This window comes from Pyxicephalus adspersus, chromosome 4 (assembly GCF_032062135.1).
Source record: "Pyxicephalus adspersus chromosome 4, UCB_Pads_2.0, whole genome shotgun sequence".
Lineage (NCBI taxonomy): Eukaryota > Metazoa > Chordata > Amphibia > Anura > Pyxicephalidae > Pyxicephalus > Pyxicephalus adspersus.
This window is the reverse complement of record NC_092861.1, coordinates 98,244,329-98,268,662: the sequence shown is the minus strand read 5'-3', so window position 1 is coordinate 98,268,662 and position 24,334 is coordinate 98,244,329. Positions and strand designations below refer to the sequence as shown.

Below are 24,334 nucleotides of genomic sequence, written 5' to 3'. Positions count from 1 at the left end.
TCCATAATCGACTCGCTTAGCCATGGCTATCTACTGGTAGATCGCGATGAACATGTTGGGCACCCCTGTTCTACGGGAAACAAATATGAGATTATTCAATTTAAAAATCACTTTTTCCCCAAAAACAGAGCTTTCAGGATAACTCCGCTGCTAAAATATTTCAGTGTCTATGTATACATTGTTGCTTCTTGGGTTTCACTATTTAAATTTAACAACAGACACCCGAATTACTACTTACTACGAGGCAATACATTAGCTGATATATCGGTCAATTGTATTTTTTTGGGAGATGTTACGAAGTTGCCATTCTAGAACCAAAACAGATGTGGAGCATCTGATGGGTATGAAACTAGAGGGAGACACAGCTTATGATACCGTACTTGAAACTGAAACATAATTCTGGGTGAACTGACCTTTTGACTAGCAAAAGCAAAGTGAATAAGAAGTACATGCAGTACAAAAACGTACAGCAAAAGTAAAATGAAATATATGGAGAAGCAAAGCATGATAGCCAAAACCAACAGTACTCTGATTTGATCGTTTTTTTTTTTTTTTTGTTAAGACACAAAAGGGAAAAAGACAGTATTTTAGTGGTAGAAGGATAGCACAACTTAATTAAAACAAAATGATTGGAAAGGATAATTGAAGTGTTCTAATCAGTCACCAAATAGTGTCAGAGAGAGGAAGACCACAAATTAGGCTATTATATAAGGATAGACTTAAATCTAAAAATCACCAAGGTGAAAGAGTAGGAAGGTGGGTTCCAACTAGTTACACGTTTTAAAACAGTACCTTTGGCGATGCCTTGGTGAAAAAAACCTGGCTTATTTGCTACGGGAGGGGCCAAGCCTGTTTTGCTACCAGTACTGTTGGCATTGGCTGTAGGTTGCTGGAATGAGTTTGAAAGAAAGATGCCATCGGACACAGGACGAGGCTGGCGTGCAGCAGGCTTATGTGAAGCTGGAGGGAGGTCACCATAAGACTTTCTTGTGCTGGAGTACTTATCCTGACCTGCTAGGTTTGTGTCTTCCTCATCATCAGTGTATGCAACAAACTTGGCAGTGTAAACGGTGTCAGGTGACAGAGCTTGTGTTTTGAGGTAAGAAGTGTTTCGCTGAGGTGGGGGAGGTGGAGCATTAGACAGGTGGGGTGGGGATGGGAGCTCATATTCCCTTGGGAGTGGAGGTCTGTACAGACCAGGCTCTTCAGGTTCTAGCAATCTCCGCTCTGCCTCCTCATGTTGCCTGCGCCTCTCTGCTTCCAAACGGTTGTAGTACTCCTCTTCCTGCCTCCTCTGCTAGCCAAAAATAAATAATGTAATTAAGCTTGTGAGAAAATAAAAAAAAATAAAAGAGGAAACAAAACAAAACTTACATATAATAATGGTTATTAACAAAGAAAAAATAAAAAAAACATACCCACACACAATTTGTTGATATCATGCTACATGCTTACAAATACCAGTATACTTTGGTGCTTTAATAATACTTTTTAGTGAAGTATGTGAAAATACTTTTTTTCTGTACCAAATTTGACAAGTACACTTGCTCTGTATACTGCGATACATCCACGGGCAGTATATGCTATATATCTTTACATGTAGGCACGTATTCCAGCGAATATTTTTCTGTTACCTCTTAGCTGTTGGTAAATTTGACTTGATTTCAATGGAAGGTTTGCTTTCAATCAACACAAAAAAGTTATTAAACTGTTTTTATTTAGTATCCACCAAAGAGTTTATGCAAATGTTAACAATTAAACTCCCTTACTTAAATTTGTCTTCCTAGACAAATGGAAAGAGTGCTATTTGTAGATTTACCAAAATGTTAAAATGTTTATTGCTTGCTCACATAACTGGACCAATGTATTTTGATGATCTGTTGCAATGGGAATGTTATTAATAATACATACATATATATATATATATATAAAATAGAAAAAGAAACAAAAACAAACCCACACACTAAACTAAAATCTTACAATGCATATAGTTTACTTGGAAAGTTTCAGTTTCAACTAAACTACATATTCACTGTAAACTGCAATATAATTATACACGTTTTTCTGTTTTCCTAGATTTGCTATTTGTTTTTGTAAAGTTGACAGGGCGGCATCTGACCTTGTCAAGCATTCCAATGAAAAGGAAGAGAGATCCATGAAATACCATCCTGGAGCTAACCTATTATTTACTTCATAGACATGCAAGGATGGAACAGAGAGAGACACACACATTTGCATTTCTGATCCATGAAAATATAGATTCAAGGGACAAAGTCCACCCTTCAGAAAACTCAGTTCTTGAGTAAAACAAATACAAAAAAATTACCAATCTTACCACCTGTTAGATTTTTGCATCAGTCCAGCAAAACAGTTTGCAAAGTTACTCATTTCTGTTTTGTAAAACTTGTCAGAAGTGACATTTCTTTTTATTTTTTTCTTAGAAGTTCAATGCAAATTTAATTTAGATTTACAATGTAAATTAGGACAAACCCAATCCATTTAATTTATAACCAACTGTTCATCTACATGCACCATAGCTCAACTTAAGCAGAAAATGGTTTGGTTTCAGAAAACGTGAGCTATACTCAGACTCTAAGACTAGATACCCTCTGGCTAGATTATTACATGCCCATGAGATGGGACCATTTAGTCATGATGCTGTGATCCCCATCTGCAAGTGCTGCAACTATCCATTAGTAAAGTTTATGTTTGTTGAAAGGTGACCACCACCTCCCCCTTCTCCAGGGAGATTTGATCCCCTCCAAACCTTTTCTACTCACTTTTCTCTCCTTTAGTTGCCTCTGCTGGGGCTCTCTATATTTCTACTTGTTTTTTTTTTAATAATGCTACTCTGGGAATGGGTTCAAATCTCTTACTTATGCACAAGAAACAGGCTAGGCTGCTGCACTGTGGGGGTGCTTCCCCAGGACTCTCACTTTAGTTTCAAAGATTCAGATTGTGTTTCAGTTCGCTACCTCTGGCTTTATGTTTTGGCTGTCTTGACTTTTCAGATAAGCCTTGGCCCTTTCTGATAAGAAGTGGGCATTAATAGTTATGTATACACATCAGATGATTCTTGTCTGATGATCGCCTCAGAGCTGATATCGGACAAAAATCTGGTGTGTGTACAGCGCATGTTGTTTGTCGTTCATGAATTTTTCCCCACTCCTCTCTCTATAAAGCAGAACGGCGTTGTACGTACAGCACTCATTTAGTCTTTTGTCGTTGGAAAGGATTGTGAAAGATGTAATATAATGGATTGACTGGGGGTATATTTATTTTATACAATATAATTTTCATATATAATTTACAATAGTAATAAAGATTTAATAAACATATATATATATATATATATAGAAAATAGAAAAAGAAAACAAACCCACACACTAAACTAAAATCTTACAATGCATATAGTTTACTTACTTTACTTACTCAAACTTGAAATTTTAACCTAAAAAAGTTTTACAATTCCTAGCAATAAAGGTTGGAAACAAAATGCTGAAACTATCTTGAATTCAACAAATTATATGGCTACAATATTTAGATCTGTTCTAACTAAACAGAAGATGTCAATTAAGGTTCTGACCTCCAGTCTTAATCCATCCATTAAAACCCCTCTAAGACACCCTTCAGATAACTAGTTAAAGGTTATCTAAATCAAAAACAGAAATCTAATATAAAGTAGGATACTTTGATGTAGTGCCTGCATTAGTTTTTTTTGTTTTTTAATTCCTTCTTTTTCATAATCATATGAATACCATGCTTCCTGTCCTAACAACATTCACTAACTGTAATGTGAACATTCACTTACTGTACTGTGTTAACAGAGGTGTTGCTACAATAGGCTGCATTTCCAATATGAACTACCTCCTCATTTCCTCATCACCATTTTATTATTCATTTATCAAATCAGTATTGGTGATGGCTCAAGCAATTTATTTTGGGCACCATATCACAAAAGGATTATTTTAGGACTAAAAGGTGTGCAAAAAAAAATGTAAAACCTTGAACTACAAGGGTAAAAAAACATAAACCCCCCCCCCCCAAAATCAGAGGGTATTGCACAATCCTATATAAACTGTTAAAATACAGTAAGAGATTGTTCACATTAAGGTTACAAAAGACAAGAAGCATCAAGAAGAAAATAGTACTGATCTTCAGCCTCAATAGAATGTGGATCCAAGGACCTATACAGTTACTAATAAGGATCGGAAATAATTCAAGTAGATCATGTCAAGCAGTATGTTTCTTGTATCTAAAGAAGGCTTTTTTTGGTTGGAATTATTAAACATAGAATGAATCTGTGAACCATGTTACTGTTTAAGTTTTCAACTATTGACAAGGTGATCAGAAGCAGGAGAATGTATTTAGTTGAGTTTAATGGCAATAGAGAAGGTTCTGTAACTTATTTATTATACAGTTAGGTCCATAAATATTTTGACGGACAACTATTTTCTAATTTTGGTTCTGTACATTACCACAATTAATTTTAAATTAAACAACTCAGAAGCAGTTGAACTGCAGACTTTCAGCTTTTTTCAGTGGGTTGAACAAAAAGATTGCATAAAAATGTGAGGAACTAAAGCCTTTTTTTTACAAAATCACTTTATTTCAGGGGCTTAAAGGTAATTGGACAGTTGACTCAAAGGCTATTTCAAGTTATTTCATGGGCTGGTGTGGGCAACTCCTTCTGTATGTCATTATCAATTAAGCATATAAAAGGCCTGGAGTAGATTTGAAGGGGGGGATGCTTGTATGTGGAAGATTTTGACAGACATACAACATGTGGTCAAAGGAGCTCTCCATGCAGTTGAAACAAGCCATCCGTAAGCTGCAAAAACAGAAAAAAACCCCATCCGAGAAATTGCTACACTATTAGGAGCGGCAAAAGTTTGGTACATCATGAGAAAGAAAAAAAGCGCTGGTAAACTCAGCAACGCCAAAAGGCCTGGATGTCCACGGAAGACAACAGTGGTGGATGATCGCAGAATCATTTCCATGGTAAAGAGAAACCCTTCATAACAGCTGTATCGATATCCAAGTCTATCATAAAGAGAAGACTGCATGAAAGGAAAAAAAGAGGGTGCACTACAAGGTGCAAAAACATCTAAAAAAGCTAAACAGTTCTGGAAAAACAGTCTTTGGACAGATAAAACCAAGATCAGCCTTACCAGAATGATAGGAAGAAAAAAGTATGGAGAAGGTGTGGAACAGCTCATGATTCAAAGCATACCACATCATCTGTAATACATGGCAGAGACAGTGTGATGGCTTGGGCGTGCATGGCTGCCAGTGGCACTGGGACACTAGTGTTTATCGATCATGTGACTGGACATGCAGGACAAAAGGAGCCAAATGAATTCTGAGGTGTTCAAAGACAGACTGTCTGCTCAAATCCAGCAAAATGCAGTAAAATTGATTGGGAGGCATTTCATATTGTAAATGGACAATGACCCACAACATACAGCTAAACGCAACCCAGGAGTTTTTTTTAACCCCCCCTAGTGGTAATCCAGAGTGTGAGTGACTCAGAGTGACACTCGGGGTAGCTTTAACCTAAAGAAAACCCCACTTACCCCGCAGGTTCTGGGGACACGTCTGTCTTCTTTGATCTCAAGTTGGCGAATGCAGAGACGATCTCCGGGGTTTCCCGGTGACGCCAGTGCAAGCGTCCGTGAGGGCAGGCGGACCGTCGGGAAATTCAAATAATTTTGTAATGGATTCATTCATGGTTTAACTATTTTTTTTAACAGATTGTGTTTTTTTATTTAGAGTTTATTATTAAATATTGGATATATTTCGGTAAGTTATGCCTAAGAATTATAGCCTACAATGTAAAATAAATTTCAATGCAAAAAATGTAACGCTTTTTGCATGAAAATTTGAACGGAATTAGAATGCTAGGGGGCTTAAAGCAAGTGGAATATTCATTAATGGCCAAGTCAGTCACCTGATCTGAACCCAATTGAGCATGCATTTGAAGACTAAACTTCAGACAGAAAGGCCCACAAACAAACAGCAACTGAAAGCCGCTGCAGTAAAGGATTGCATAAATGCTGGCAGAGCATTAAATGCAATGCAGTAAAGGCCGCTGCAGTAAAGGATTGCATAAATGCTGGCAGAGCATTAAAAAGGAGGAAACCCAGCATCTGGTTATGTCCATGAGTTCAAGAATACAGGCTGTCAGTACCAGAAAAGGGTTTTCAACCAAGTATTAGAAATTAACATTTTATTTTCAGCTTTTTAATTTGTCCAATTACTTTTGAGCCCCTGAAATGAAATGATTGTGTTAAAAAAAGTTTTTTTTTTTGATTTTTTTTTTTGTTCCTCACATTTTTATGCAATCTTTTTGTGCAACCTGCTGAATTAAAGTGGTTCAACTGCATCTGAGTTGTTTCATTTAAAATTAATTGTGGTAATGTACAGAACCAAAATTAGAAAAAAGTTGTCACTGTCCAAATATATATGAACCTAACTGTATAATATATATATATATTTATATATTTTTTTCAGAAGCCTAATATTTTCTTAGCAAACACCCAGACACCAAAACCCGGGGGTCTAATGGGGGTTATCACACAAAGCACATTTATATGAACTATGTAGCCCGGCAGTATCATCAATGTAGGGTACTAAACCTTTTCTTCAGCTTCCCGCTTTGTTCGGTCCTCCTCTTGTCGACGACGCTCTTCTTCTTGTCTTATGCGGTCTTCAGCTTCTCGTTTGCGGATGTCTTCCAGTTGTTGTTGTCGTCTTCTATCCTCATCCTGTAACTAAAGGACACATTAGTATAAATAAAATGAATATATGTAGATACATACACACACACACACACACACACACACAAAACACACAATACTAAAATATATATATAGATGACAAAAAAATAGTTCTTAAAAATACACATGCATATAACAGCACCTAAATGCAAACAAACAAAAAAAAAACTCCCATGGTCTCCTAAGGTTTTACCAGTCACATCTACATGAAAGCATTTTTTCAAAGACTATATCTATTGTGAACACACCTTACCATCAAAAACAAACGGAAATCATTAGTTAGATGGTATATGCTAACCTCCCAAAACTTTTTTTTTTTTACCTAAAAAAATGCAATACATGTAAGACCTAAAAACTTTTGGCAAACATTTTTTTTTTCATAGAATGGCATATCGTATTTGTGAAATTGCATTGGGGTTATGTGGTCACATGAAAAACAATTCAAGCATAGTAGTCCCATTTAAATATCTAGCATTTACGATTACCTTTTTTTTTCCTCACCACACATCTGAAGAGTCAAAATGCTTATAAAGACTGCCAAACAAGGTCACATACACTTTTCTAAGGTATTTAGCCAAGTATAGGACATTTTTGTAGCTTTACATTGTGTGTAGTCAGTTATGTGTGATACCCATGTGTGATAGACATTTTACAGTGTTTTCCACACATCACAAAGGGTTGGTAGGTTGGATAAGGAAAAGGCAAAAATGAGCCAGATGCATACAACATCAATAAATTACCACAAAGAAGTTGCTTTGTTAACAATACTTTCCCCTCAAACATCTGAATTCTCATAACACTCTAAATTGTAATTGTGTAATTTATCATTTGTATATTGCTGACAGATTTAACAGTACTTGTAATACATCTATGATTCACGATCATCCCTGACCGCAGAACAGCTTACAACCTTATTTACCAGACACCGATATGCATTATACAGATATGCACACAGTAATATCACATTAAAAGACATGTTGATGTGCATAGTAAAACGTGAATGAGAAAATGCTATGCACATACAGTTGAGGTTAAATCACTAAAAGAGTTGGGAATCTTCACCCAATAAACTATATGAATAATATTTCCCCCCTGGGAGACACCAATTGCTAAAAACCCAGCCCCTGACAGGGGCGCTGCAGGCTCTTACTTGCTATCAAAAATAAAACATTTACAGCATGCAAAAAAAAGAAGTGCACAACAATGGAACAGTGGCTGTTCTGTGCTCAACAAGACACAAATTAAAGGTTCCAAAGGGGTCGTGAACAGGACAGCTTAAAATAAAAGAGTGAGGACATCTAAAACGATAACCATACTGGAAGCATAAGAAGAGCTTTTACAAAGTCTGTGTTAGCCCTGCAGGTCGTGCCGGCGCCGCTGCTCCTAATTGCAGGCACGGGCGCCGGGTCCTATCTTTCAGGTAGACTAACCCCACTTACCTGTGTTCCATGCCTGAATTTGCCTTCCTGCTAGAGACTTGCTCTGGTGTTTGAGCTGGCATGGGTGTGTCTCTCTTAAATCTATGAGGTAACACATACACGCCCTCTGTTTTCTACAGCCTATGGCTGGATCTCTGCAGGTATTTAAAGGCACCTCCTACTACAGGAAGTTGCCTGAGCAATCTCAAGGTTTTACTGACCTCGGATTACGTTTATGGACTTTTGCCTGATTGCTGCCTGACCCTGACCTCGGATTACGTTTATGGACTTTTGCCTGATTGCCGCCTGACCCTCACCTCGGATCTTGTTTTTTGACGTTGTCTGATTGCCATCACCCTCTTGGCCATGCAAGCCCCTCGGTGCTTGCACCAAGTACCCTGACCCCTCCGGTCAGCTGCCACTGACCTGGGGGTTGCTCTGGAGTGGCACCTGGCAGCTACCCTGAGGCCCAAGCCTATCCTCACCATCAGAGGCTCTAGTGAAGACCAGGTAGCGGCTTAGTTACGCCCCTCCGGAGCATACCCAGTCGGTGGCACAGTGGGTCCACAACCCCGTGCATAACAGTTTGCAGATTATTCAAACAGTTTAGTCTACGAAAATCAATGAATAATCTCCCCAGTTTATATTGTTAAATAAGAAAATGTTTTTTTTTTTTTAGAGAAAATATTTAAAGTTATGAATTTAAAAGCACTGGCATATTGTACTTTCTTTTTAATGGAACTTTTGCTCCTTCTTACATGTAATACAGTTTTCACAAATATATTAGGGTAGAGGCTTGCCACACTGAGCCTTGTGACAGAAAAAAGGTGGAGATTTTTTGCTCAATATTCATTCATATACATAGGGGTTCCATATGAGACTTGTCTGTGGAAGCTAGGGAACTAAAAAAAGGTTGAACCTAATATTTGCACTTGTGTAGTAAATAATGCAGACTTTATACTTCCTAACTTGCTAATGAAATTAATACGAACAGATTTATCTTTCTTGAAAAAGATGGTGTAGGGCTCCAAATGCGCTGTAGCCAAAAAAATTTAATAAAAACATCACCAGCCATATCCCCCCGCAAAAAGTGGCAAGGGATTTCCCTAATGATTTACAGAAGTATGCAGTGACTTCCACCAGGACCAAGGCGCAATAAAAAAAACACAGAAAAACATCAAACAGTTCTCCAATATATAACTGATAACTAGGAGGGCAATTTTTACCCCTAGAAAACAAGGGTTTGATCGCCCAAGTGAACTGGGAAATTATTAATTTATAAATATCAAAACATTGCATTTTCTTAAAAAAAAGCAATCATACTATAAACAAACATTAACCTAGATGTAAAATAAATTATTCAGGTATTGCTCTGGGAAGATCTCAGGGGATTAAGCGAATATGTAACCTTACGCTTCTTAGTCCCCTTTTGCTGATGAAAAACCGATGACTGAGATATTGGAGGACAAGGATTTTCCACAAACGCCCGTTTTCTCATGTTGGTCGCAAACATTAGGTCCCAAAACTTGGAAACAAGTTCTGGCCTCCACTGGTGAAGAAATAACTTGCATCTTGCCCCCATAGGTGAATAGCAATTTAGAGGGGAAGCCCCACCTATAAGGAATTCATTGATTCTGTAAGATCTAAAAAAAAAAAGTTTCAACTCTACGGCATAAAATTGTCTGCCATATCCATAGAGTTGGCAGTTATGTCCTTCGAAAGATAGGGGCTCCTTCATTCTAGCCGCCTTCATTAACATGTCCTCGACACAAGGATAATGTAGTTTAACCACAATATCTCTTGGTGGACCCTCAGGTTTTGGTTTTGCCAATGTACGGTATACACAATCCAACTCTAAGCTTTCCAAAGTTATCACAGGGCATATTCCTCGAAAAAGAGCAATAACTGTATTAATTGTGCTAATATCAGTTATGCTTTCTGGTAAACCACAAATGCGGAGTTTAGAGTGGAGGGACCTATTCTCATAATCCTCCAACTTTTGATGTAGAAACAGTACCTCTTGTTTCAGATGTCCTCTTCCTCTCTAGAACAGTAGTGACATCGTCCAGTCACCCCTCCAGTTGTACTGTACGCTGACCTAGCTCTCTCAGCTCCTTTGTAAAATGCTCAGTAATCTTCTCGGCAATGCTTTCCAGAGCCGTTTGCAATATTAACTGAAATCTATCAAGAAGGCTATCTGGATCTGGTAACTAATGCTGCACAACTGATGATGGTGTTGGAGGAGAACTCCCTGTATTCATCTCCAGTTCGCTTGAACCCTCACTCCTCTCCTGGCACATGAGGGGGGAGGAATCTGCCATCCTGGCTATAGTGCATGCTGAGGCTGCCTGTATTGTAGCGCGGGGTTGCTGGCTCTTCAGCATCTGGATTATCCCGCTGCTAGCCTACCAATGCACTATCCGCTCCAAGGGAGCATCTTGTAGCCAAAAACCTCAGTTTGATATGCCTGCTACAGCCTTGCGAGTCCCGGTGTGAAGCGGAGCTGGCTCAGGACACTAGCATCCACGCCGCCCATTTTGATATTTTTATATTCTTAAGTTTTTTTGATTGACCAATTGGAATTAATGCATAGCAGTTGCCATTATGCAGTAAAACAGATTTCGAACTTCGAGTGGAACGGTCTATGAAAAGCCGCCAGTCTTCTGCACGGTATTCTGGTACAGGTTGACAATCGAAAATCCGGTCATCGATCCGTTTACTCAAGTTTCCCAGCATGAATTTCAGATTGCATATTTAATACAGGGGCTGCAGTACACAGTTTGGCCACTAATGTTTTGGCGCTGTTCTGCAGAAACACTTGCTTGGTAAACTATATACACTATATACACGCTGGAACGTCCCTGCTGCCTGCTCCCTAGAAATGTGCCAGATGTCCGCGGTGCTGCGAGAGGAAGGCTGACCTGTGTGGAGGCGAGAATATTAAAAAAAAAAAAAATATCCTGGATTTTCTAAAATCTGGTACACATCAGGTACTGAGGTTTTTGATAGTCAACCTGTACTGCCATATGGGCTAGTAGTGCAGGGATGTTACAACAGTACATGAAGTCTCTATCTTCACAGAAATATTATATTATATTCACTTCCACTGCTTACTACTGGAGTACACTCCAAACCATGTATATCCTCTATGTCAGATACAGAAACATCAGGGAGTGTACTGAACACTGGTATGGGGACATCAGCACAATGCGGCACAGGTCGTCTTGCTGATTCCAAATCAGGGTACTCCCACTTGTTTTTCTTGTAAGGATTGAAAACTTTTACATTCACAGCACAAAAATACCAATCATTATGATGATTTTTGGGCTCTCGTCATACCATAAGTACATCAAATTTCAAACTTTTCATTTTTCCACGGGTGTAGACACTCTTTACAAGTTTTGCATACCATATGGGAAGCCCAATAAACTGGTCCCCCAGTTTAGTACCAAAATATGCAAGACATGCTCGTTTCACAGATTCTGCAATGATTCTTCTAGCAAAATATATTAGGGACATTTAAACAACTTCTTGAAGAACTCATATTTCTGTAAAAAAAGACAATGTATAAATAAAAAGAAGGCAAATGAAAGTTTCATGAAAATAATGCTACATTTAATATATAAAATCCAAAACATTGGTGTAAATAGATTGACAATAATATGCTGTGTTAACATTTGTTGTTAGTAAAATCGTCTATTCAGATTCTTGTATCAAAAGAACAAGTGCTAATTCAATGAAACTGATGTAATTTCTGGATTCAGCAAACCTAAAATACACTAAATATATTAAAAAATCCTTGGCAAGTGAAAGAAAATGTTTTTGTTGAGCTGTGTTATCAGAACATTGAATGAACATTTCTGCAATTGGTCTAAATTAACATTGTCTTATCTGGGCCGAATTAGTTTGATATTTATGAATTGTTCTGTGATTTCATATGGGAAAATAAGAGCTAGACTTGGTATTGGCATCTTACACCAATCTACCTGGAATATTGAATTGTATAATGCAGCTTCTATTGTACATTAAATAAAAGATTGGCTACACAACACCTGTAACTATGCTGATTCTACTTTGGTTCAGCAAACTATCCCTAATCTGAATTTTAGATATTTACTCCATATCCACAAAGACTTGTTACTAGAGGAGGTTCTATCCAATCCTTTACTATTTTCTTTCTGGCTGATATGGCACAGGATCAGGGGCAGACAATTGTTAAATAGCCACTCTTTCTTTTTTCTTCCCTTTTCTAGTAATCAGGATCCCCCCACTTAACATGTTCTTCTACATTGCAAAGATTGCCATCCTTTCCAACCATCACTGTCCAATCATTGGTGGACTGCGATACAAAGTGTCAGCTCTCTTGAAAAAGCAGCCTCAGAGTACCCCTTTTTGAGGTCAATGGTGTACATTTTTATGCAAATGCAATCTTATACCTCAAGAGTTCTTAAATCCTTATCTGTAAATGATTGGAAAAATCCACTTGACACTTTACCATTGAAGGGTAACCCTTACAGGAAAGCAATTACTGAAAATTATACAATGCTCAGAATCCAGTTAGACTATTCTACCAGGAAAACCGGCATTGTAAAACGGACAGAGCACTTTCCCATCAAGTCAGCGGATGTTCTTCTTGCTTTGACTAGAGTATGGAAGTTCTCCCGTCAGCTATGTATAGAGAAATTACCTTTAAAGTGTTCCATGGGATGTATATTTCTCTGCACCGTGCAGACCTGATGGGTTATAATCCTACTGGTAGTTTTAAATATTTACTACTTGGATGGTAATTTTCTGTGATGCTCCTGCTCCCGCACACATGATTACTATACCTTTACCTTGATTTACCTTGTATTTCAGGTAGTTAGGTGACCCCTGTGTACACAAATTTTTTTTTGGCAGAGATGATCATCATCTATTGTTTTGATAACTAAAATTGTTATGATATGAAATTATTTTTTCCTACTAAGAAACCTAAAGTAGAGTTTTCCAAGTATGAAAGTAATTTATCCACATAAATGACTTAGACACACTTTTTTTTGGTTTTGTTTTGAAGCATGTTGTATAAAAAACCCAGGTGATGGCTTAATAGACTTTCCACAACCAACAAAGCTTAAAATCTAAAGTCTTATTACTACTAAAGTATGTTTGAGTTTCTCTGGTAATTTTCTGGATTGTAAGCAAGAATATATTCACCCTTCACAAAAGGTGCCCTTAAAAAAAAAAAAGTAAGGACATAACTGGTAAAATACAGGGATCAGACCAGGAATTGGGGATGTGTCTAAAACACAGAAATTATGGGACAAATTCTTGTCTATATTATGTATCATTGCGAAATGGAGCTTTTTAAATTACTTTTGCAGAGTTATGAGCATACAAGTTAGGTACATCAATAGAATTTATCATGCATTCAATGGGATACAAAAGGTATATTAAACTGCTTTCAGTATATGGACATGAGTAAGGCGGTGTACACACGTTAGACTTTTGTCATTGGAAGGGACCTTTCACAATCCTTTTCAATGACAAAAGACAAAGAAGCATGAACAAGCGCTGTACACCCAGCCCCGGATCCATGAACGACGTTGGACGGTCGCTGTATACTCGTCAGATGCTTGTGTGATAGTCATCTGAAGAGTGTACGTAGCATTATGTGAAAAATATCAATCAATCCTATGTGTTGGGGATAATTTAGTATGCACAGTAAATAAGTGATTATTATGATGAGCAAAAAACACAATAAAGAGAATGAATGGAATGGGATGGTGGAAAAGCTTAGCTGTAATAATTCTGATTTTACTACTACACAATATTATTACTTTACCATGTGTTTCTGAAAATACTAACTTTTTTTTATATTCGATAGTCAATACGTCACCAACATTTGCAGGATCACAGCAAGGATCTAAATTTCTACACAGATGTACATATCAGTGGTAAACAATCTGACTTACTCAAAAGTCATTAACATTGTTGGTGACTCGACTTGTGAAATGTTAATTGTAACCGCCCATTTTTTTTTTTTTGTGTGGCAACATTCTAATTTTTTATTACAGTTTATTAGTTGGTCATTTCATTATTGATGAAACTCATATGTTCTTGCATAGTACAGCCAAGAAAATGATGTTGATGCAATCAAAATAATAAAAATAGATATTATTACCACTTACACTTATACTTCCACATTAAAATTATGTCCTCTTTTTAATGGTCAACATGTTTGTTATTTTTTAAAAAAAATACCATTTTTTTTTTCCAAATACAAAAAGGCCCTGGATTGTACATAAAACACTGTAAACGCACAAAACAAAAGTATTTAAAACAGTGATTGGCAACCTTTGGCAATCAAACAGCTTTTGATCATCATCTGGCCAAGCACCATAGAAAAGCCACTTCAGGTACAGATGAATACCAAAAGTTGCCCATCCCTGACATAGACACGTCTACAAGAACAGAACAGATAAATGTCAAGAAAGAAAGAACAAATGACATTCAGATACTACTTCCAGGCAAGACATGCTTTTAAAACATTAGGATATCTTCCAAAACAGGACAGCATAAGACAAAGCAAAGACAGAACAACTAATACTAGAGAGAAAGGGGAGGGGGGGGGGAGAGAGCAAGATGTTTGAAGAGCGAAAGAAAATACAGAACATACCAAATCTAGAACAGAGATTGCTGGCATAGCAGTCTGCTGCAGATAGCAAAAGAGGAGAGGGGGGAAAAAAAGAGGCTAAGTGAAAAAAAAAATCATTAAACTTGTATTTTCATAAAGCAATGTCTGGTTTTGATGCTTCAGCCATTTGTTTTTCAATGCACCTAGGAGGAGATAAAACTGCAGCACAGGCACAACAAATGTAAAAGGTAGAAGGAGGTGAGCAAAACCTTGAATATTAACAACTGGCAAGAGAATTTATTTATATTAGAAAACAGTCTTATTTTTTGAAGGCTTTCATACTCACCCCACACACAGCAATTTTTTCAGCACAAACTTTTATAAATATAATTTCCGTACTACTGTAGGCTTACAAACTTGTAAAATTTAACTAAATCTGGTCTTAAAATAAAGGAACAGATTTAGAAAGATTCACAGGTTTTTATTGCTGTATTTGTCTTAGCTTTTGTGCTAGCTTTTACCCAGCAAATGCTTACTTTCTGCTCATTGTGCTGGTGCAAATCCACCTAAAACCCTGATATTTACAATAGTATAGTATTAGTATTACAAATAATATGCAGTGGTGAGAATGTTCTTGGCCCTGGGAAAATTACAGTTTGCAAAAAGGTTGCACACAGAGAACCTACAAAAGTCCGGGAATAAGGCAAGCTCTTTACAGTCCCTAGACCTAAAAAGCTTAACCCTAACAGTATGGAGGACATCCTTCTATAAGGTAGTTATATTTCCTGGTTTCAGACTTTGAGTACAGTGATGCCTCAGCTATTGAGTGGCCCTGCTAACAAAGTTTTCAGTTTACATATTTCTTTTTTAAAGTTTCACCTCCTGAGCGGTAACCCAGAGTGAGGTTTGGGGTAAAAATGGGGTAAAAAATTCATGTCATTGGAGTTATAGGCCGTCATGAAGTTTTTGTTTCTGCAGGTAAAGTCAGCAAAGGACATTCACACTGAGATGTCACAAACACTGGGGGAGAACTGTCCTTCCTACTGCACCGTCAAAACCTGGATATCTCGTTTCAAGAATGGGCATTTCACCGTTGAAGATGGGCCCTGCAGTGGGCGACCCCCAACCTCAACTGACCCGGTTACCTGCGATGCTGTCCATGAGCTGATTATTGATACTGATCGCCCAGATACTTGACATCTCATGGGAGCGTGTTGGGTTTGATATCACCACTATCAGACATGCGCAAGCTTTCAACGCAGTGGGTGCCGAAATGTTTGAACAGAGATCAGAAGAAGGAATGAGTTGAAGCATCCAAAGCCGTTTTGGCCCATTTTGAAGCTGCACAGGACTTTTTGGCTAGGTTAGTGACGGAGGTTAGTGACAGAGGATGAAACCTGGCTCCACATCTATGATCCTGAAACCAAGGAACAGGCAAAGGAATGGCGCCACAGCAGGTCCCCTCGGCCGAAGAAGTTCCGAACCCAGAAATCAGCCAAAAAAGTCATGGCGTGTATTTTCTGGGACATAGACGGTATTCTGTTGGTGGACTACCTACCTCAGGGCTCTAGTAGGGACAGTATTATGCTAACCTCCTTGACCAGCTGAAGGAGGCAATTAAGACAAAACACCGTGGAAAACTGACCAAAGACATCCTTTTTTTGCAGGACAATGCACCTGCGCACAAGTCCAACATTGTAGCTGCCAAATTAAACACCCTGGGTTTCCAACTGGTCCACCATCTCCCCTACTCACCTGACCTGGCCCCTTCGGGCTATTATCTGTTCCCGAATTTGAAGAAACATCTGAAAGGGGCAAAGTTTTGAGGACATTACTGAAGTCAAAAATGCTGCTGAGAGCTGGTTTGCAGCCCAACCAAGGGACTTATATTTGAACGGTCTAGAAAAGCTGCAACTAGGCTGTACCAAGTGCATCAGTCTCAGGGGGGAATATGTTGAATAAATTTGTTATTTCATAACTCTGGCTCTTTTCTTTCTGGGCGAAGCCAGGAACTTCTCAGCACCCCCCTCATATGTTTACATTAAAAAACTAAATAAACATATAATAAAGTACTGTAAAATATGGCTAAGATAAACAATGTATTTGTGGTGGTAATACAGGGCACATTCAAAGAGTAAACAAATGAATTGATGTGTGTATGGTCTAATATAACATTCACATATTTAGAAATAGTAGAAAAGTTAGAAGCCTGGAAAGTTTTTAAATCAAAAGAAAATTTACAAAAAAGTAAGATTTCTAAATCACCACCTAAACCAAGCCAGTATACAAAAAAAAAAAAAAAAAAAAAAAAACATCAATCATCTAATAAGCTTTCAACAATATCTTACATCTAAAATAAAAATCATAGATGTCTGACCGATTCCTGAAACTCAACCTGGATAAACAGAAATCATCTTTTCCCCCTCTAATTCCAAATCTCCCCCTCACATATTTCTAACTGTTAACAACACTGTTATTCGTCCCTCCCCTAAGGCACGTTATCTTGGCGTCACCTTTGATTCTGCCCTCTCATTTACCCCCCAATTATCAGAACATTTCCACGTCACTTTCACTTATGCAACATCTCCAAAATTCGCCCCTACCTGTCCCCAGAGACCACCAAACTCCTTGTACACGCTCTTATCTCTCGTCTGGACTACTGTAACCTCCTCCTCTCTAGTATTCCACTAACACGACCCTCTCCTACAATCTATTATGAATTCTGCAGCCAGACTCCATCCTTCCCACCGTTCCTCTTCCGCTGCATCTCTTTGCAGATCTCTACACTGGCTTCCATTTCACCTTAGAATCAAATTCAAGCTCCTGTGCTTTACCTTCAAATCCCTCCAAAGTTCTTGTCCCACTTTCCTTTCTGACCTGGTAAAAAAAATACTTCCCCAGCCGCTCTCTCTACGCTCGTCCGATGACCTACAACTGACTTCCTCACTCATAACCTCATCACACACAAGGCTCCAAGACTTTTCTTGAGCTGCCCCAACTCTCTGAAATTCTGAAAATTCTGAAAATCTGACAAAAACAACATGGCCAAAGTATACTTAGTAGATAATCCTAAAGAAAGGTTTTGCTGGATGTACAATAGTTCTAAAAAGAGTAATACTGGAATTACACAATTATGATAAACATTTTAGAGATTTTTAGCCAGTTTATAATGGGGCTTCATCGGACTCACAAAAGATTTTCTTAAATGTAAGATAACTTTTGGATGTGCATTAAAGTTTTGGTGAATGCAGAATGTTGTGCAGTGAACAATAGGGAAACACTGCATAGCAGAAGAATGATGCCCTAAAATGGCTGTATCCACACATCACTTCTACTCACACTAACAGTCAGCCACTGCCAATGTAAGCCAGTCTCAAAATACAAAACTATATCAATAAGAGAATTAGGATTTTGGTATTTTTTTAGATAAATAAAAAGAATACTTCATGTAAGTCTTATAAATAAAAAATTTAAAAACCTTGTTTCCGTACTCTGGTATTCTGGTACTCTGGTGGTTTTTATGTCTGCATAGAAGTAGTCGGCTTGCTCTTTATATAAGTAACCTGTCTTGCTGACCCTCATAGCTTAGCCTACTTTACCTAGAAAAATCTATAACTTTTTGTAGTATCTAACAGCCACAATGCTAACTGTAGTCAGATGCCATGATTAAGAATGCCTAGGCTTATGCGGTAACTTTTTTCTTCTGCCACACTAAGGTCAAAGAGAGTAGGATTGTGGGCAAAAAGTTGTGTAGTGAACACAGTCTTGCTCCCCATTCTACAATCAGTGCAAAGTTCCCAGAGTTGTGAGGATGGTCATTCAGCGAAATCATACATAAATCAAGTTTGTTACTCTAAATATAACTGCTAGACACCAATATCTACCGCATATAACTGAGTATAAGCCAACGTACCTATTTTTACCTTAGAAAAATTGCTTGACTCGAGTATAAGCGGAGGGTGGGAAATGTTGCAACAACTGGCAAGCTTCACTTCTACAAGTACCGCTTTTACACATATAAATCCACTGTATTGGATTTATATACAGTAATATACAGTAATTTTGTATTGAATGCAATACAAATAAATTTGAATTTCCCACCCCACTCCGAACCTCCGCACAGATGTCAATGGGAACTCCCGGAGACTCATCAGGTGCAGAGAATGCCGGCCAGAGGTATGATGAAGATAAGCACGATGGAGGATGCCGGCGGATCAGGTAAGCGGGGGCAAGAGCGGGAATCGGCTGGCAGGATGCTCCTGACTAGAGTATAACCCGAGGGTGATTTTTTCACCACATTTTGGGTGCTGAAAAAGTCGGCTTATACTTGGGTATATATAGTAATTATTGGTTTCCATAAGCTACAACTGTTTCTAGCTCTTCCCAGCAACTTATAGGATGACTTAGAACACAGCTTGAGCACAACTGGTGCAAGTCCCTTGCAGACCATATCAAATGAATTATTGAGTGAACTTTCTTTTCAAGGATGCACCTGAGAACTCCTGTCAGTTTTTATTGCCATTTACACTTGTCACTTAGCCTGAAATTGATGGGAAATGTAAAATTTTACAATTGTTAACAAAATTACCGGTAAAAGGTAAATCTTTCAGTGGGGACATCAGTTTCTGTGACATCCGTCTTAAAGGGGAACTACCTACACTTTCTACAGATTTCGTCTTTATCAGTGTGTGAAAGTTTTAAAAAGCTTAGCTTTTGAGTAGAGTTTGCAAATATCTCTGTAAATTGTGGTAGCCATATTTGCGAATACATACACTATAACTATGTCCTGCTGTGTAGAACACTATTCTTAATGCAACTTAATGACAACAATGTAATATTTATGTGGCAGATATCTTATCCCAAGAGTTGTACGCCTGTCATGGGAAAAAATATGTAGTCTTCCACTGCAGAAACCTTTCTATGAAATATGGACCTGGAACAAGTATAGAGATCAGGTTTCTGACTTTCTAATCTTTATGCTGGTTCTGGAACAGTCCCATTAACTATTCTTGGGAGATCAGTGTTGGTAGTTCCAAAATTTCTTTGAGAACAGGTTTCATTCTGCACCAAATAATGGGAAGATCCAGTGCTTAAAAATGTATATATATATTCACCGTAAGCTTTGTCATTTTACAGATTTCTTAAATCATATTTTAGGAAAGACTGGTCTAAAGAAGACGTTTTAGGCATTTTCTATTGACCGAAACAATAATATGTTGCCTTGGAATTTAATTTTAAGATCACTGGGGAGTAGTGGCCGCTATGTGGTGTCTGTGTCAATCACTTGACTCTACATCAGTGTCACAAACACAGAAGGAATATATATATATTTATTTATTTATATTACCCTTGCTTTTCTTTCTGCTTCCAGACGCTGCATAATTAGTACATCTACATCATCATCTTCTTCATCATCTTCCTCATCGTCATCTTTTTGTTTAGACTCTTGAAGTCTCTTTTGGAACTGCCACTCAAGCATTAATTTGCGAAGTCGATCATTTTCTTCTGCATTTCGTTCAGATTTGTTTTGTAGTTCATTTATTTCCTTGCTTAGCATATTTACTATGTGCATTTGCTGCTGTTTTTCTAATTTCTCCTTGGCATCTCTCTTCCAAGGGTCTGGAGAAAGGCTGTCGCTGGAAGAAAGCTCTTCTTTACTGATAGTAATGTATTGAAGGTCCCTTCTTTCTATTGTGCGAGGCTGCTGCTGAGGTTGCAGCTCCCTTATGACTGTTTCTTGAGGACGGGGAAGAGTGGCAGGTTTTTCTGGTCTTGGTTGTGCTATGTTAGGGGGTGGGGCTGGTGTCTGAGGTTGTGGCAACATTGACTGTGAAGGAGCAGGAACCTGTGGTCGAATTTGCCCAAGTTTTCTTTCTTGTTCACGCCTTTTCCTTTCCCTTTCTTCTTCTAAGCGTGCTTTTTCCTTCTCATACCATCTTTGATGTTCCTCTCTTTTTTTTCTTTCAACTGCTGCTGCTTGAGCATTTACCTGTGGTCCTAACTGACTTTGTGATGGTGGGGGTGGAAGTGGTAAATCAACAGGGATTCCTTCACATTCTCCTGCATAATGTACTGGAGGAGGAGGTGGCGGTAGATCTGTCCTTATAGGCTGAGACACAGCTATTGGTGCTGGCTGACATGCAACTGGTGTTTTCCAGCGCCAAGGCCCTGACTTAGTTAATGATGATGCAGAAGAATAGGTTTTCATAGAATTGTTCAAGTGTTCTTGGCTAGATGTACTAGATTCCACAGAAGAGCTTTGGTTCTTCCAACTATCTTTTCCATCTTCTTTCCTGTCTAAATACTCCATATCTTTTCGTAACAAAGGCTCAAGGCGACCACGATCTGATGGGAATCCCTGATCATCTCTCAACTCCTCTTGGGAATGAGCAATTCTCTGTTAATAAAACAAAGTGTGTTAGCAATGCTTTTTTGGAAACACTTATTTTAAGCATAGATGCATCTGTTTTTTTTATTTTATTTTTGCTCTTTCAGATTAAACCATACCGGTGTATACCTGATTTAAACCCAAATCATTTCATTACTTCTATGCTTGGCAATTGTATTACAAGCATATTTAGACAGGTCTATCATAGTTGCTTCTTATTTTTCATATGTTTTGTTATGCTATCTGTGGTTGCTAAAAATTCTCATCCTTTTATGGGGTATGTGTTAGACCCAACGCCGGAGATTATGTTTATGCACAAATTATTATTATTGAAACATTTTAACATAAGTTAAAATTAATTAACAGATTAATTAAAACTACTAAAGTTAGATGGCAAAGACACATGAAATTAAAAAAAAAAAGTTTTCAACCAATCTTCCTAACTGTTTATTGTACATAAAGTAGGCACAAGTTAAAAACAATCAGAAAAGACCCCCCCTCCACACTGAAGTGCTTAGTAAGTGTGGTGTGTACAATCAGCACTCACACAAAACAAGCTCAAGTCTAAAACTGTAGTTGCCAAAATAACGAAATGTCTATCAAGTTTACACAAAACTTCAGGTAAACGGGGGTAAATAAAAAAAGATGGATCACATGACACCAGAAAGTTTCTTTTTACATTTATTATATCAATTGAGGTGTTCTCTGTTTCTGACACTTGATTTATGTAAAAACACACATACACCTAAGAAATTGTGAATATGACAGGCTTCCCTAAAACATCTCTGTATGGAGTTAAAATACATTGTTTTCATGCAAAGACCAATTCCTACCCTTTTCAGGTCAGCATACTAATGGGAAATAAGTAACCAGAAAAGGGTGAGATGACTAAACATTCAGCCCACAAATTTGCAAGGTACAAAACAAAATTGACAGTAGTCCAGGAAGTAAAATGTCATAATGAGTCATAAATGTGTAAAAAGATAACCAAACTAAAAATCGTCTAAAGTGTCTCCCAACAAACTCTGCAGGTGGCGGCCTAGTAGGCAGGCATTCCACTAGTAGAATATGCCTTAAGACTCTCCTCTAGGTAATGAGCTTAGCTATCCAGGACACAATCACCTGGCTAGACACCAGCTTGGCCTTGACATGGTCAGAGGCTCCAAAACTTTACCACTACCCTGAATTCTGCAAAGGTCAAATAGGAATCAACAACCCTCCTAAGTTGGTAACTCTTGAGACCCTCCTGGACAAATTTTCCATCACCTAGTCTCCTGCACAAATAACATCCCAAAGCTGCCCCTGCCCTTGTATTGTGTTGAGCGTCAGGGCCTACACTCTTAAAGGAAATAGCAAACCCTGTTTTCTTATAACTTTTTATAGGTGACCTTTTTCTTGGAATGTAACATGGTTTCTACAACATGGGGTGACAGGCTGTGCAGAGGAAAACCTTCAGTTTAAGACACCAGGCCAGGTGATTTAGACTTTAACAATTTAGATGACTGATCAGCCCTTGAGTGATCAAGTCTGAGACTAGTGCTGACAACATCACAAGTAGAATGTTTCTTTCCTTCCAACACAACAAACCATGAAGGTTAGAAGGTGTGGAAGGAAGATTCTTTTGGGTAGATTCAACAGCTCAAGCTGCAATTAACTCACAGAACTGAATAAATAATTGCAATAATTTATTCCTTATGTAACCCTCAGTCCAAAGTTAAAATCAGACAGCCAGCCACAAGGTAGTCAGGATCTACGATCTACTACAGTGCTGTCTTTTCAGATTAAATAACTATATATATATAAATATATTTATTTATTTTATTTTTTTTTAAACAAAGATTGTAGAAACAGTAAAATAGTAAATTAAAAAAGTGAATAGCGATTAAAAAAGGGAATTCCATGGTTAATGGAAAAGTTAATTTATCACTTCAGTTTCGGATAATTGCTTACTTGGACTGATGTATTGCTAGAATAATGGCTTCCTATTTGGACTGGAACTTTCTCCTCATAGTCTGGCCACTGACTTTGTGAAGGTGCCATCCGATCTTGAGATTTGGGGGTTGGGAATGTAAAATATTCTCTAGTGTATGTTTGAGTTGGAATGGGATATGCCTCAGGTCTTGCTGGGGCTGGTGGCTCCTGGAATAAACAAAATTAAATAATTTAGGTTAAACATGCTGATTTGTTAAAGAATTTTAAAAAAGCATTTAATATATTCAATGTACATATTTTGTACCATCTCCACAACACAAGTGTAATTTGATTTTGTTTTTCCAACCAGAGAGGATTTTACTGTAATACATTTACTGTAATCTACGTATGGTCCTTTAGTCAGGGGTTGCTCCTGATGCCCCTTAATTTTTTAAGATGACCAACACTGAGCTAGCTCTTTATCTGTTGGGTTACATGCACTGGAAATGAAGTATATTGATAGAACCAAATAGTTAAGGAGAATAATAGGAAGTGGTAGGCACTTCTTTTAGAAGTGGTAGTACATTAGGCATAATTTGCGGAGGTTGGCAAAAGTAAATATATTATAGGTAAGAATATGGAAATATTCACATCAGTGCCGATCACAAAGCAACTGAGAAACCAGGAAAAAAAAAAGGGGAGTTACATAAAAATACCTAACAGATTCATAAAAAGAACCTTCCAGGTAAAAACCCCAAATAAAAACCAAATATTTAGAGGTCATTCATGGAAAAGCCTCTTATGCTGGTAGCTAATGGGGAAAAAGTTAAACCTTACTGTGTTAGCTGAAACACCACCCTTATAGACTACTAAAAAAATAACTTACTAACATTCAGCTGGCTCTGACAAGTAGTGTTGGTCCTAGGACTAGGCATGCATCAATGAAAAGGATATCAAATCAACAAGAGTTCATGCAAACCCTAGCAACCTTTAGAGGAACCCAGGTTGAGAATGACTGCTATAAAATGTCACTGAAAGAAAAGTTTTTTATTTTGTTTTATGCAGGTACGCTGGACAACAGTTAGGTGCTCCATACCTGAGGTTTGCAAGAAGCAGAAAGTGGGAACCTGTGACCATGGATGACATTTGGCTGTTTTTGGGCTTAGTGAGACTGCAGGGAGTTGTGGGCAAAGTGGTACTGGTCCAGGAATAAAATGATTGCCAC

General features: G+C 37.9%; 1 protein-coding gene across 23 annotated transcripts in view; it reads right to left on the bottom strand.

The window, feature by feature from the left end:
- AFDN (afadin, adherens junction formation factor) overlaps nt 1-24,334 on the bottom strand; it is a 182,754-nt gene that overhangs the window by 9,413 nt on the left and 149,007 nt on the right. For 8 of the 23 annotated variants that reach the window (XM_072409093.1, XM_072409096.1, XM_072409091.1 and 5 more), the window contains 5 exons: nt 23,149-23,337; nt 20,158-21,207; nt 14,853-14,888; nt 6,639-6,773; nt 793-1,297 (listed from right to left, as the gene is read on the bottom strand). In XM_072409093.1, the coding sequence (XP_072265194.1) occupies nt 793-1,297; nt 6,639-6,773; nt 14,853-14,888; nt 20,158-21,207; nt 23,149-23,337 (1,915 nt within the window). The remainder of the gene's footprint in view (nt 1-792; nt 1,298-6,638; nt 6,774-14,852; nt 14,889-20,157; nt 21,208-23,148; nt 23,338-24,334) is intronic. The other 15 variants (XM_072409105.1, XM_072409106.1, XM_072409108.1 and 12 more) reach the window with 9 other exon arrangements.